Source organism: Schistocerca cancellata, chromosome 10 (genome assembly GCF_023864275.1).
Source record: "Schistocerca cancellata isolate TAMUIC-IGC-003103 chromosome 10, iqSchCanc2.1, whole genome shotgun sequence".
Lineage (NCBI taxonomy): Eukaryota > Metazoa > Arthropoda > Insecta > Orthoptera > Acrididae > Schistocerca > Schistocerca cancellata.
In genome coordinates, this window is record NC_064635.1 from 204,804,373 (window position 1) to 204,817,905 (window position 13,533).

The 13,533-nt window shown below is 40.2% G+C and overlaps 1 protein-coding gene across 1 annotated transcript in view; it reads right to left on the bottom strand.

The window, feature by feature from the left end:
- Nucleotides 1-13,533, bottom strand: part of LOC126106269 (trithorax group protein osa-like) — a 147,957-nt gene that overhangs the window by 45,328 nt on the left and 89,096 nt on the right. The window contains exons 4-5 of the mRNA XM_049912492.1: nt 12,550-12,730; nt 12,359-12,486 (exon numbers count right to left, since the gene is read on the bottom strand). Coding sequence (XP_049768449.1) covers nt 12,359-12,486; nt 12,550-12,730 — 309 coding nt within the window. The remainder of the gene's footprint in view (nt 1-12,358; nt 12,487-12,549; nt 12,731-13,533) is intronic.

Here is a 13,533-nt window from a genome sequence, read left to right on the forward strand (position 1 = left end):
TGCCCACTTACACACTGTCAAGGTTGTTTAAACTATGCTGCAAACATTTCAGTGGGAAACCCTTACACATCTTCCATGCAGTCCTGACCTCTCCCTGTACAATTTCCATATTTTTGGAGCCCTGAAAGAGGACATTCGTAGCCTTCACTTTGCTTTGGACAAAGAGGAGCATGCCTCGGTACAATCATGGCTCCGTAGGCAACCACAAACATTTGTCCATGAAGGCACTGATTGTCTTGTATCACAGTGGGATATCTATTAACTGTTATGACAATAACTTTTGAAATAATAAACAGTTACTTACTTTTTTCCACAGGTCTCATTTTCATTTGACTGCCCCTTATACATTCTATCAGGAGTTTCAATTACCATATTTAGATCTTAAAGTTTTATCAATGAAAGCACTGCATTCACTTTAAAATGTCCCTAGGCAACATAGCCCGCTCCCCCATACCGCCACCCCCCCTTTTTTTTTTACAGGTGCTGAAAATTAAACTATTTTACAGCTTTTAAAAAACTGTTGAAAACGTGATGCCACATAACTTTTATGAAGGTAACAATAAAATCTGCCACAGTAGGTATTCCTTTAGCACGTACAGACACATATGTATAGATAAAGAGGATTTCGCTCTGCCTATAAAACCTTGACCTTCAGCCCGACGATGCAACTGGAATATTATACCACCACTTGCAGTGTGTGTCTTTAGGCTTTTTTTTTTTTTTTTTTTTTTTAATACAGATACTTATTTGGCAGATTTCACAAATTCTGTAATGATTCTTTGTCTCCTCTTCTTATCAATTGACAGTGTCTGAAGATGAATACTAACTATTCAAAATAGGTTATGGTATTGGGAAATGCTCCTGTACTTCGAAATTAATTTGCTGACAGTAAATTTCTTGACATTAGCTGTATTAGCTACAGTTCTGCTACACAACAGGGACACACAAAAATCTGTTTTGGACAGGGACCTGAACCCATATTCCCCACCTATGGCTTGTTTGATTCTCCCTGTTGTGGGAATCCAAGTAATGTTGCAAGCGTTACGTGATTAATTTAGTGGGCTACAATCTAATGATGTAGAAAATGTGACATATGAAAGTTTGTGCCGTCCAGAGAGCATACACGAATAGAGAAGGCAGTTACAGCAACCATTCATGATAAGCAGGCAATTCGGGTTTGAATCCCGGTCCTGCACAAATTTTCATGTGTCACTGTTGGGTAGTAGATACAGCTAATGTCAAGAAATTCGCAGTCAGTGAACTAATTCTGCAGTATTTCATACAATTGTAGATTATCCATGTGCTTGTTCTTCCAGACATCCATGTAAGTAAAATGCTCCTATGATTGGGCCACAAAGTTTAAAATAATATTATCAATGAAAGCACCAGACAATAAAATGCACCAATGGAAAACATGGGGAGCAGACAGAAGATGACCGCTGTAGTATTGCAGAAACTTTATTTACACCCACCACAATTAAAGCTGTAGTGTATACGAATATCCACGGCCTGCATATCGAAAGATGTCGGATGCAGTCCACAGTCACAGTGGGGTATAAGGTTGGCCGCTAGGGCTTACTGAACTAGGCCTAACCCCAGCCTCTGCACTGAGCCAGGTGGAAAGCTACTATCTGTTTAGGTGTCTGCAAGTACCCACACATTATTGCCAAGTATGATTAAACTGAAATGAACCTGTCTTTGTGAAGCAATCATTTGTTATTATCAAGATCTGCTACCAGCAAGACACTATTTAAGGATACTTTATGAGCAGTATTAATGATACCACTATGAAGTTTTGTTAGGCAGATGACTTGTCTGCAAAATATAGCTGGTGAGTGCTGTAAGCTGTGGTTACTTTGGCCCTTTGCTGGTAACTTTGGCTCACTGGCCAGAAAAAGTTTTAATTTATTCTTCTGTTAAAATTACATCATAAGCATGGAGTAAACAAGGCAGCATACATTTTCAGTGCGCGAATAATAATCTAGAAGCCTGAGAGTTCCATAACATAATATTGTGTTGGCAACACTGAACCCAATGTTGATCATAAATATTGTAACAGCTATTACATCCCAGTAGCTTCCGCCTGGAGGGCTCACATCAGTTAAGCCAAAATTATAGGGAGTGTAATTTTGCATTCTGTCAGTGTTATAATGTGAGAAACTGTTATTTATGTTGACTTCAATTTAGGTACTTTATTTAACACTTCCGTAAAATTATGCATATTTTTGCAAAATATGGGCTTACCTTAGACCGGGTCAAAATAACCCCAAAATGAGGATGAAGTGGTGCTAAAATCTGATGGTGATTCTGAAAATATCTGCCATGTGCAAAATGATACCCAGCACCACAAAATGTTGAAAGATAAATCAGCAGCTGGGCAAAATGCTACAGTTTTATATGACAAAGGAGAATATTCCAGAACTGGAGGAGGAGGAGAAGATCAGAGTTCAACATCCCGCTGATGAGATGCAGCACAAGCTTGGAGTAGGAAAGGAGAGAGAAGGAAAGTGGCCCTGCCCTTTCGAAGGAACCATCCCAGAATTTACCTTCAGCGATTTAGGGAAATTGTGAAAAACATAAATCTAGGTGGCCAGATACAGGTTTGAACCATCATCCTGCCAAATTCTGGAATTGGGACTGTGACGAGTGAATGAGGATGAACTGTGTGGAGAAGACAAAGTCCTACTGCAAATGGCCAGAATAAAAAGGAAAATGATTTTATTCTTGGGAGGATTTGATAAGAATTATCAGTCCAGTACTACTAACAAATTAAGGATATTTGCAAGAATCAGAGTTCAGTAATTTGTGTAATAAGGCTCACATCCATACAAAATATTTTCCACAAATAGTTACCACAGTGTAACACGGAACTTGAAAATTAGTTAGTCAGTTGATGAAATATAGCACACTTGCTTAAATGACTGGGTGGATCAAAGCAGACCAGTGGGCAGTTAACATTGGGCCAGTTTTTTTTATGGTACCACAGTAACAGATGTGATTTTTTAAAAAGTAACTCACTTAACCGAGGGTACAAGTCTGACAATATTAGAAAAAAAAGTTTTTGGAATTTTATCACTGTCACTGTCTCTTGTTTTCTTGCCACATATAAAAAGGCAGGCAAAAACTGGGCCAATCTAACTCTGGTTTACAGTATTCCAAAACTGTAAGGTATTAAGGTAGAATAGATAAATCTGTGTCACCAAAAAGTACAAGCGATATCTTCTGAGAGCCAGGATTCCCTTTACTCATTTAAAGAGAGCACAAGTCTGCACGGTAATGAAGGGGCCGGTCACCCAGGATTCCCGACTGACTGAAGAGTTACTACTGCAGAGTCGAAGACTGACAACTGTCCCGCTATTTCTGCCTCGAACCAATGTCCAGGTAAGCCATCCTCTAGATGAACACACTGTGATAAGTGGAAACTTGTGCCAGGCCAGTCTTCGAACCAACATTTCTTGCTTTTTGTGAGCAGTGACCTCAGAAAGCCAAGGAATGCCACTGACAACTGAACAAAGTAAGTAATCTCTTCAGTAGCTAATTGTAGACTCTAGAAATGCTAACGGCCAAGTGAGACGACACAGTGTTATAGCACTTGACCCGCATTTCAAAGAACTGGGGGGTTAGCCACCATCAGACCATCCTCACTTGGGTTATGCTGAGATGATTCCATTAAAAACAGTTGACTTCTGAATTCCTGGCCTATCCTCACCTGGTCCAGTCCTATTTTGTACATGCTGTCCTACACCAAGAACAAATGAATAAAAATAAAGCATTTTACACTGCTGTTGCAGGGATGTTCCAATTAAAAAAACAAAAATGTAAAATAATTTCTTCTTGAGCTCAGCATTTATGAAACATGAATTTTTAAAAAATGCTTCAAATGGCTCTGAGCACTATGGGACTTAACTTCTGAAGTCATCAATCCCCTAGAACTTAGAACTACTTAAACCTAACTAACCTAAGGACATCACACACATCCATGTCTGAGGCGGGATTCGAACCTACCACCGTAGCGGTTCCAGGCTGTAGCACCTAGAACCGCTGGCCACTCCGGCCGGCGATGAATTTTTAAGAGAGGCAAAGAATATGGTACGACTACACTTTATGTGACCAGTTTGTATATGCTTCTATATCTGAGTCAGTCTGTAATTGGCTAAATTTACTATGCAGTATCAATTTGTACCAGAAATTTCTCTGTTATGTATTTGTGTGAAGGTACTATAATTATTTATGTAATATTTTTCTTGTTTATATAATTACATGTGTAACATTTATACTGCGTAATATTGACTTTTGTAATGCTTCAAATGATCCCTGAGGTCTCTACAACTACAAAAATCAATCAATCAATCAGTCATGACCTGAGTTAATATGACTGTCCAGTTTCCATTTGACAACAGCTGTGTCCGCGAACACTGTTGCAGAAGTGTGCCTTTTTACCTGAAGTAGTCCATGAATCTCCACTTCCAAAAACTATCTACTCCAAACTACATCATTATTTTGCACACACACACACACACACACACACACACACACCACTTTTTTCTGAGCTACACCTCAGGATGTACAACTTTGAAAATGTAATATACATGACATCCTGAAGTCAAAAGGAAATAACTATGTCTTTAAAAGTTTCAGAATTTAATAATGAACTCCGTAATTTGCCATGCTGGCACGGATTATGAAATCCTACAGAAAAAAAGGGCAAAATCTAGAAGAGGTCCGTAGGTTTTTGGTGATCAACAGTTTGTTAAAATGAACAAGTAGCAAAAGCATACGGCTGGAAAGTTTCGCCGGCCGAAACAGAATAAATATGGGCAGCAAGAGATCTAGGGACGGCTGACATTGTGTGAATACAGCAGGTAATATCAATGAGAAGGAAAGATATAAGTTTAGATCAAGGCACTGCAACGATAAGAGGCTGTGACGTCAAGGCAGACGCGGGAAATACAGACCTCCGGCTCGGGTAGAAGCGAGGAACGTCGATTCAAAGTGTTAAATGTTTATGAAAAGAGAACTAAATAGAATTAAGACGCTGAATATGCTGAGAAAAGCGTGCAATGTTGCAATAAATAATAGGCTAGATACATAAGAAAGGCCTGCTGGCGATAGCTGGTCTAGAGACAAAGACAAAAAAACTTTGGCAAAGTACAGCCTTATTTCAAATTCCAAACAACAGTATTTCTGTGGACGCCCCGAAACCGGATAAAAGTGTCATGAAACATTCTTCGGATGCTCTTTATGCGTTACAAAACACTGCCACAACCGCACACAATCACACTACAGGTTCTTCAAGCCAGAAACAATATGGTCGTCCCTTACACGAGTCTGACGCCCAAGGTCATCCAAACACAGTGAACTATCACACATTTCGCCTCCGCGAATTGCGCATTTAGTTACAAAATAAATTTACGGTGTACTTGTTCTAAGAGTTACGCCTGCCAAGTGTAGAGCTCATACTGTACCATTTCCGAAGATGATTCTCATGACGGGAGAACACTTCAGTGATCTGATACGGGCGAACTCCAGCGGCGCAATGGTTTCCCGTGACAGTGCGGCTGACGTCATCGCGGTATCCCCGTGCTAGTTTGCCAAGCCAGGACAAATCCTTGCGCGCCCAGTGTTTTAGCCTACAGGGCGCTAGAACACTAATACGGTGTTGCCACTTTGAGAGTCGAACAGGCCTTTCTCGCGAACCTTTCCAGTATGGGGCGCGATTCTAAGACCACAAAATAAGTAGTTCCCCCTCCTTTGTAGCCCTGTCTCATTGTTACTTCGTTCAAGACAATGTTTTCATGTCGATAGCAGTTGGTGGTGTTTTCCAAAAAGGCAATACATTTTATTTTTCTGTGAAAAATGTGAGACGCCGTTTCCAATGTTATCAGATCGTATTTATGACACGTAACTACAGTATCTTTAAAATATGTATATTGCAGCACTATAACTCAATAACTCATGTAACTGTCGTTGATACTGGTTAAGATTGTCTATTACACGGTACGTGACTGCGTACAGCGATGAAACTGAAACTTAATAAAAATCTCTTCGAAAGTGCTTTCGGGATTCTCATCTGAAAGTCGGAAATATGTTGAACTATAACACGACTAGACAAACTAGGAGAATTTAATCTTCAAACCCACATAGGTTTTATAGACATTTTGAGTAAACCTTCGATCGATTACATCGAAATACATCATTATTAAAGTCTGCCCACTGTACCTCGCAGGAGTAACCAAAAGCTTTTATCGTGAAAAAAAATAGTTTACAGTAAATGACACACGAGATAAAAATCAAACAACGGCGGAGACTATGTTCTCTTTCAAGGGCTCTTTCTAACATTTCCACTGACGATGTTCTTAAAAACCAGAAATCAGCGATTTATTCAGGAATTAAATTAGATAAAGACACTAATGTATATGAACTATTATCTTCAGATGATAAAGTAAAAATAAAAGAAAGTGAAGACGATTTCCAGTTAGCAGTACATCGGTTAAACCAAATATCTACAAACTACAATATTAAAATCTTATTAGATGAGACGAAAGTTATGGTATTTCATCATAAAATATCCAATACGGCCGAAAATAGTAATTAACTACGAAGTAAATGAACAATTGTCGCATTTTAAACATGGTAATTATGATAATGATACAGATGAAAAGTTGCACATTTTCAAGCAGTATGTGGAACTACAAACAAACTGGTTAACTACAGAACTCCAAAACATACAGATATAAAACATCATGAAATTATAGTAACATCACAACTGATGTATGCAAGCGGGAGTTGGATAAATACGAAGGACGCTGAACGAGCTATAAACAGCAGAGATGAGATGTTTCAGTGAAGTGGCTGGCTGCACAAGAAGATATTCAATTAAAAGGGGAACCTGCATAATAAGTTCAATATACATGCTGCTAATCAGAATCACCTGAATACAAATATAGATAGAAAGAGACGGTCAAGTACATGAGAGACGAATGACTAAAAAATATTATATATAGTAAACCTGGAAGAATATTCAGGGAATTGCCAGGAACGATCATTCCAAGCAAAAAAGTCTAGTAAACAGCGGCTCTAAAATTCATACCTTATGAGTTATGAGCACTTGTTTTCTTCGCTACTCTGAAACAAATATCTTCTACTGAACATGAGTAAGTGTTCAAAATTCATACGGTATGAATCTTGGAGAGCACACGTTTACTAGAATTTTTTGTTTGGAGTGATCGTTCCACTCATTACTGTCATATCCCTGAATATTGCTCCAGGGACACAATATATAATATGATTCAGTCATTCGTCTCTCATCCATTCCACCTGCTGCTTCTATCTGTATTTGTATTTAGCTAATTTTTCATTAGCATCAAGTACATTGAACTTATTATGAACGGTTTCCCTTTTAACTTAATATCTTTTTGTGTAGCCAGACATTCTCCTGAAAGATCTCATCTCTGCCGCTTTTATTTTGTTCTCATCTCCCTTTCTATTTATCTAATTTATCTGTTTTCTCCTTCTTCCTTGGAATCATCGTTCTTGTTATATCCACGAATATTGACTGTTCATATATATATATATATATATATGTGTGTGTGTGTGTGTGTGTGTGTGTGTGTGTGTGTGTGAGAGAGAGAGAGAGAGAGAGAGAGAGAGAGAGAGAGAAACGAAATACTGGGAGTGAAAGGCTATTTACAACTTTTATAGAAACCATACTGAAGTTGTAAGGACATGAAAGGGAAACAGTGGCTGAGAAGGGAGCGAGATTGGGTCGTAGCGTATCCCCGATGTTACTCAATCCTACACTGAGCAAGCAGTAAAGGAAAAAATAAAAGCTCCGAGGCTTGCAGATGACTCTGTAATTTTGTCAGAGACGGCAAAGAACCTGAAAGAGTGGTTGACTGGAATGGACAGTGTCTTGAAAAAGAGGTTATAAGACCAACATCATCGTAGTAAAATAAAGTAATGGAATGTAGCCGAATTAAATGAGGTGATGCTGAAGAAATTAGACACTAAAAATTGTAGAGTTCTGCTATTTACCCGGAGAAACTGTGAAGACGACCGGAGTATAGAATATAAACTGCACACTAGCAACAAACACGTTTCTGAAATCATAAATATAATATCGAATTCACATTTGTGTGTTAAGGAACCTGTTCTGAAGGAATCGGTCTTGTGCGTGTAGTCCAGTACGGATGTGAAACGTGGAAATAAGCATTTCAGACAAGAAGAGCACAGAAGCTTTGGAAATGATGGTTATATGTGTAGATCACGTAGCTAATGAGGTATAGCTGATTAGAACTGGGGAGAAAGAGCTTTATGGCATAATGTGGCTAAATAGAAGTGTTTAGTGGATAGGACTCATACTGAGGCACCAATTAATCATCAGTTTTGCAATGATGAGGAAAATTGCGGGTAAGAATTGAAGAGGGAACCTAAGAAATGAATACAGTAAGCAGATGCAGAAGGATGTTGGCTGCTGTAGCTATTCGGAGGTGAAGAGGCTTGGACTGGATAGAGTAGTTTGGAGAGCTGCATAAAAACAATTTTCGCACTGAAGATAATACCAAACAAACAAATTTTATGAGCCAAATTATGTTGCTTGTTTGCTGTTGCAGTCTTCTGTCCGAAGACTGGTTTGATGTACCTCTCCGTTCTACTCCATTCTGTGCATGCCTTTTCATCTCCGATTAACTACTGCAACCTACATCCTTTAAATCTGCTTACTGTACTCATCTCTTGTTCCACCTCTACGACTTTTGCCTCGGACACTTCCCTCCAATACTAAACTGGTGATCCCTTGATGTCTCAGAACGTATCCCATCAACCGATCCCTTCTTCTAGTCAGGTTGTGCTACAAATTTGTTTTCTCCCCCAATTCTATGCACTGCCTTCTCACTAGTTACGCAATCTAGCCTCCTATGTAAGAATAACATATACAATTCTTAACTACACCTATCCCCCTTTGGAAACAGCAACTCGGCTAAAGACTCGGAAGCACACATTAACCTTTTTCGTACACTTGGTTTCTACTATAAAAAATTCTTTAAAAACAAACAGTGTTCGCACAGTCTATGATCACTGAAACAGATTTCTTACTTTATTTGAGAACATGTTCTAGAAATATTGGTCCTTTTATTGAATCCTGAGGACAGTGAGTGGCCCTTTCGTTCAGATGGACTGTTGTGTTCTTAGATTATTTCTCTGAACACTTGAACTGTCCCGTTCGTAGGCTACTTCTTGGAACATTATCACAATACCCCTGGTCACCGCATTTCTCTCAGTTACAGAAACAAAGAGGGTGGTTATAGTGTTTCGAATGCTTGAGGTATATCAAGTTAACAGCGACGACATGCTAATGTGAATTCATCGTGCTAGCAGTACGTTAGCCACCAGTTAAGAATTTAGACGCATCGTGCAGGATCCCGTAATTATGTAATCTATCTAGATACAACGACACAGTATTGTTGGAACACTACCTCTGACCTCTTCTTTCTCAACAAACAGGAGATTAGTTCTTTTGGGACGCCAGGTAATTTTCCGTTTTAGTGGCATCCGCTCCGCTACACAAGTCACGGAGCGGGAATGATTATACAATATTTCCATCACAACCTGGAAAATTTTCTCTCCAGATTATACGAATAACTTCTTAAAGTTCACTTTCAGAGTGTTGAACTGTTTGATCTTTATCAGCATCTCCAGTGACATGAAACGTTGAAGCAAAATGTGGTAGCAATTTAACAATACGATAGATGACGAACTTGTGGATAGAAAACTTCCTGCACCATGTTCCACAAATTCTTCATTCTTTTCATATCTGGCAGATAAAACGGCTAAGCTATTCTTTAACCGCCGCCCGCCAGAACATCTATTTCTACGGAACACAGTCTGCACTAAAGAGATGAAATGATCTTCAAACAGTCTTCCATTGCTTCTCTCCCCAATTGGTCTGTGTAGTAAATTGAGTTCTGTCCAACTGATACGATACCACCTCACAGATACATAAATCGAACATCCACCATCCTGCGTAGTGTGTTTTTGGAAACCACAGTTCACTCCTCAAATGACCTACAATGTGATAGAAACCAGTCAACTAGAAATGATATGCAACAGAACAAACGTGAACAATTTATTTTTCAGTACATCAAATGGGACGCTGCGTCTTAAGTCAATCTTCTGTTAACAGCCGCAGAAAGGTGTATTTTTTTGTTTTATTACAATGTGAAAGGTTCGGAGAACCTATTAGATTTCTTTTGAGGAAAGAACAAAGGAAGAACGTCAGCTGAACAACGAGGCGGGGGAAACTGATGGTTGCTTTGCGAAAGGAAACATTCAGACACTAATTTTAATCGCTTTTAACAAATTACGAAAAATTTAAACCTGGACGACCAGAGTGGAAAGCGAACTCAAAATTTTCACAATGTCAACAGAGTAAGAGCTTTGACAAATTTTATACTCTCCAGCTTCTGACGAGAGTTCACAAAATAGAAGTAACTTAGTGAGTTTAAAAGTAGAATGCATATGATCATTATTTTGTGTATAAACTGATAGCTGACTACTCACATGATGAGACACAGTGTAATGTTCCTAAACAGGCGAAAACATCCACTACTGTTTGGCTACAACAGTAACGATTGATCGCTAGTGTCAGGAAACAATCAAATATAATAAATTAACCACTGAGAGTGATTTAACCCTTTGAATAAGAAAAATATGAAAAATACATACTTTCAAAATTTTTCACATAAAAGCTATACTATCGTAGTAAGTAACGAATACAAGAGGAAACTTGCAAAAAGTAAACAATAAATTGTTTTAAGATGGTGGTTCCACTTTCCAATATAATTGTAAAATTTTTTACAAAATTAATCTTTGTTGTCATAGTAAGGAATGAACATAAGAAGAAACACTTGGGCGTTTTCAACCAACAGTCATTTCATGTGATACATTTGAAAGTAAATTCGCACTTTTCCTTGACAAAATCCTACATCTCCATAAACTGAGAGCCTAATACAAATTACAATCACAAATAACGAGCAAAAATTGGTTAAATATTTAAGAAATTTTATATCAAACCTAGAAACTGGGCCAGTGGTTTGATTTAGATAATACTCGCGCAATCAGTAGTAGAAACTCAAATTTATGTACAATAACTTAGATACACTTACTTTCAATGTCAACGACCTCCTCAATATGACCACTATACAAAAAATCCACATGTCAGGATTTCCTACATTCATTCAGCACAATCTCCACACCAACTGTTGCTTTGAAAACTGCAAGTGACTGTTATAATCCAGTTCATTCATGTAAGTGCCTCAATGTAGCACTAGAAGTAATATAGATGATTTCATGGGAAAAGGACTGGTACTTCAAAATAATAACTCAAACAGTTAAATCAGAAGGAGTGAGAAAGAGGGAAGAGGCTCTGAGATGAGGACAAAAAGAGTGTGAGGATGAAAAGAAAGGGTGAGGACGAGAGGAAAGAGTGTGAAGATGAGGGGAAAATGGGCAAAAATGAGGGAAAAAGTGAACATATGTTAAGTAAGGGTGAGAAACAAGATGACGAGGACGAAGGAAAGGACGGTGTGGACGAATTTGATGAGTGTCAAGAAAAATATGGTGAAGGAAAAGCAGGTGGGGATGATGGTGAATTTCGCACATGGCTAAGAAGAATAAAAAGGAGGTAGGGCGATTAGGCAGTGATAAAGAAAACAGAGCAGGATGATAATAATGAAAAGTAGGTGCAGCAATATGATGGAGAGTGTAAGGACGATGGTAAGTATGGAGAGGATACTGCAGAAGTGGGAAAAGAGGACTAAAATAAGTAAAATTTAGTTGGAAATATGACTGATGGTGACGAAAAAGAGAGGAGAATGAGGACAAGGATGAAGGGAAAGAGACTAAGAATGAGAAAGAAGATAGCAAGGACAAAGAAAATGAAGATGAGGAAGAAGAAAATGAGAGCTAGAGTAAGGTAAATGAGGATGAAGATGAACATGACAAATGGCTAAGAAGACAAGAAAGAAGGCAAGGAGACAGGACAATGTCAAAGAAAATGGGGCATATTGTCGATGATGATGATGATGATGATGGATGATGATGGAAGAGGGGGAGAAGAACGTAATGATGATGAAGTAGAGAGGTGATACTGGAGATGGGGAAAAAAGAGGAGTTGATCAAGATTTAAAATATGGGAGAAGTATGACAGATGTGCAGTAGATCCTGAAGAACAGGGATGGGGCTGTGAAGAACACTGGGTGGCCGATGAAGAATGATGAAGAGGACAACAGATGAAGTGGCCACCCCAGTCACTCGGGCCAGCTCTCCTCGCTGGGTGAGAGGCGGGCGGACAGCACAGTACCTGTGTGGGGCAGCGCGGCCGGCGAGCCCTCCTGGCGGGGGCGGCGCACCAGCAGCGTGGCGGCGGCGCCGTCGCGGCCGGGGCTCGGCGGGGGCGGCACCCCCACCCCCGCGCTGCCACGCGCCGGGCTGGGCGGGCAGGGGGCGGGTTCCAGCGGCAGCGGCATCGGGGGCGGCGGCGCGGGGGCGGGCGCGGGGGCCTGCGGCGGCTGCTGCTGCTGGGCCTGCTGCGGGGGCTGCGGCTGGGCCGCCGGGGGCTGGAGCTGCAGTTGTAGCTGGGGCTTGGCCGGCCCCTTACTGCTGTCACCAGTAAGAGGCCCAGTATGGACGTTTTTTGGACACGACTGCATGGGGCACGGGCAGCTCGGGTACTCTGCACAGCCCAAACCACAGTCGCCCTGGTCACGTGTCCGTACACACCTTCACTCCACTTCCTGCCACCAGTTAGCTGAGCAGTTTCTTCATCCACAGCTGTCTACTTCTAGACTTGTGTATCACTTCAGCCTTCAATCCTACGGCAATTCTCCCAAGAACAGGTCGGTCTTTGATTGTGTCACCAGTGCCTTCCACCAAAAAAGGCATTCGCCCTCTCGATCAAAGAGTTTCCCTTCATTATGACGACTGGAACATAACCATCCCAATCTCCCTTATTGCTACTCTCACATCTCTGTGGCCAAAATTGTCAACAAAGCGACAAATGCCAGCTACGGCAATGGCATCTGTTCAAATTTGGCCACATGGTCCGTCAGTGGTGGTTACTAACACCTCTTGTATCCAGATACTTGTCCAGTCCGTATCACAGTGTACTCTCGTTATCCTGAGGGAGGGGGACATTACTGTTTTCGTCCAATGAGCATATTATATTCGACAGAATGTCATCCAGAGGCTCGTCATGAACTACAGTAGCGTGACAGAACATGTAATGTCTGTTATTTATTAATCACTCGCCGAATACCAGCTGCAACCCGAGACTATCGGAGTTCCAGTTGTTGACAACCAATTAAAACCAGATAAAGGTTGTGTCAATAAACATTACATATTTGAAATAACCTACAGTTTCAGAAAACCTTGCTGTCTCTATTTACACTACTGTCCAAAGGAATTCCTGATGTCTGTGATCATAAAGTGAAGACCACGCAATACTTACAAGCTGCCATGACATCCTCTGAGATCAGC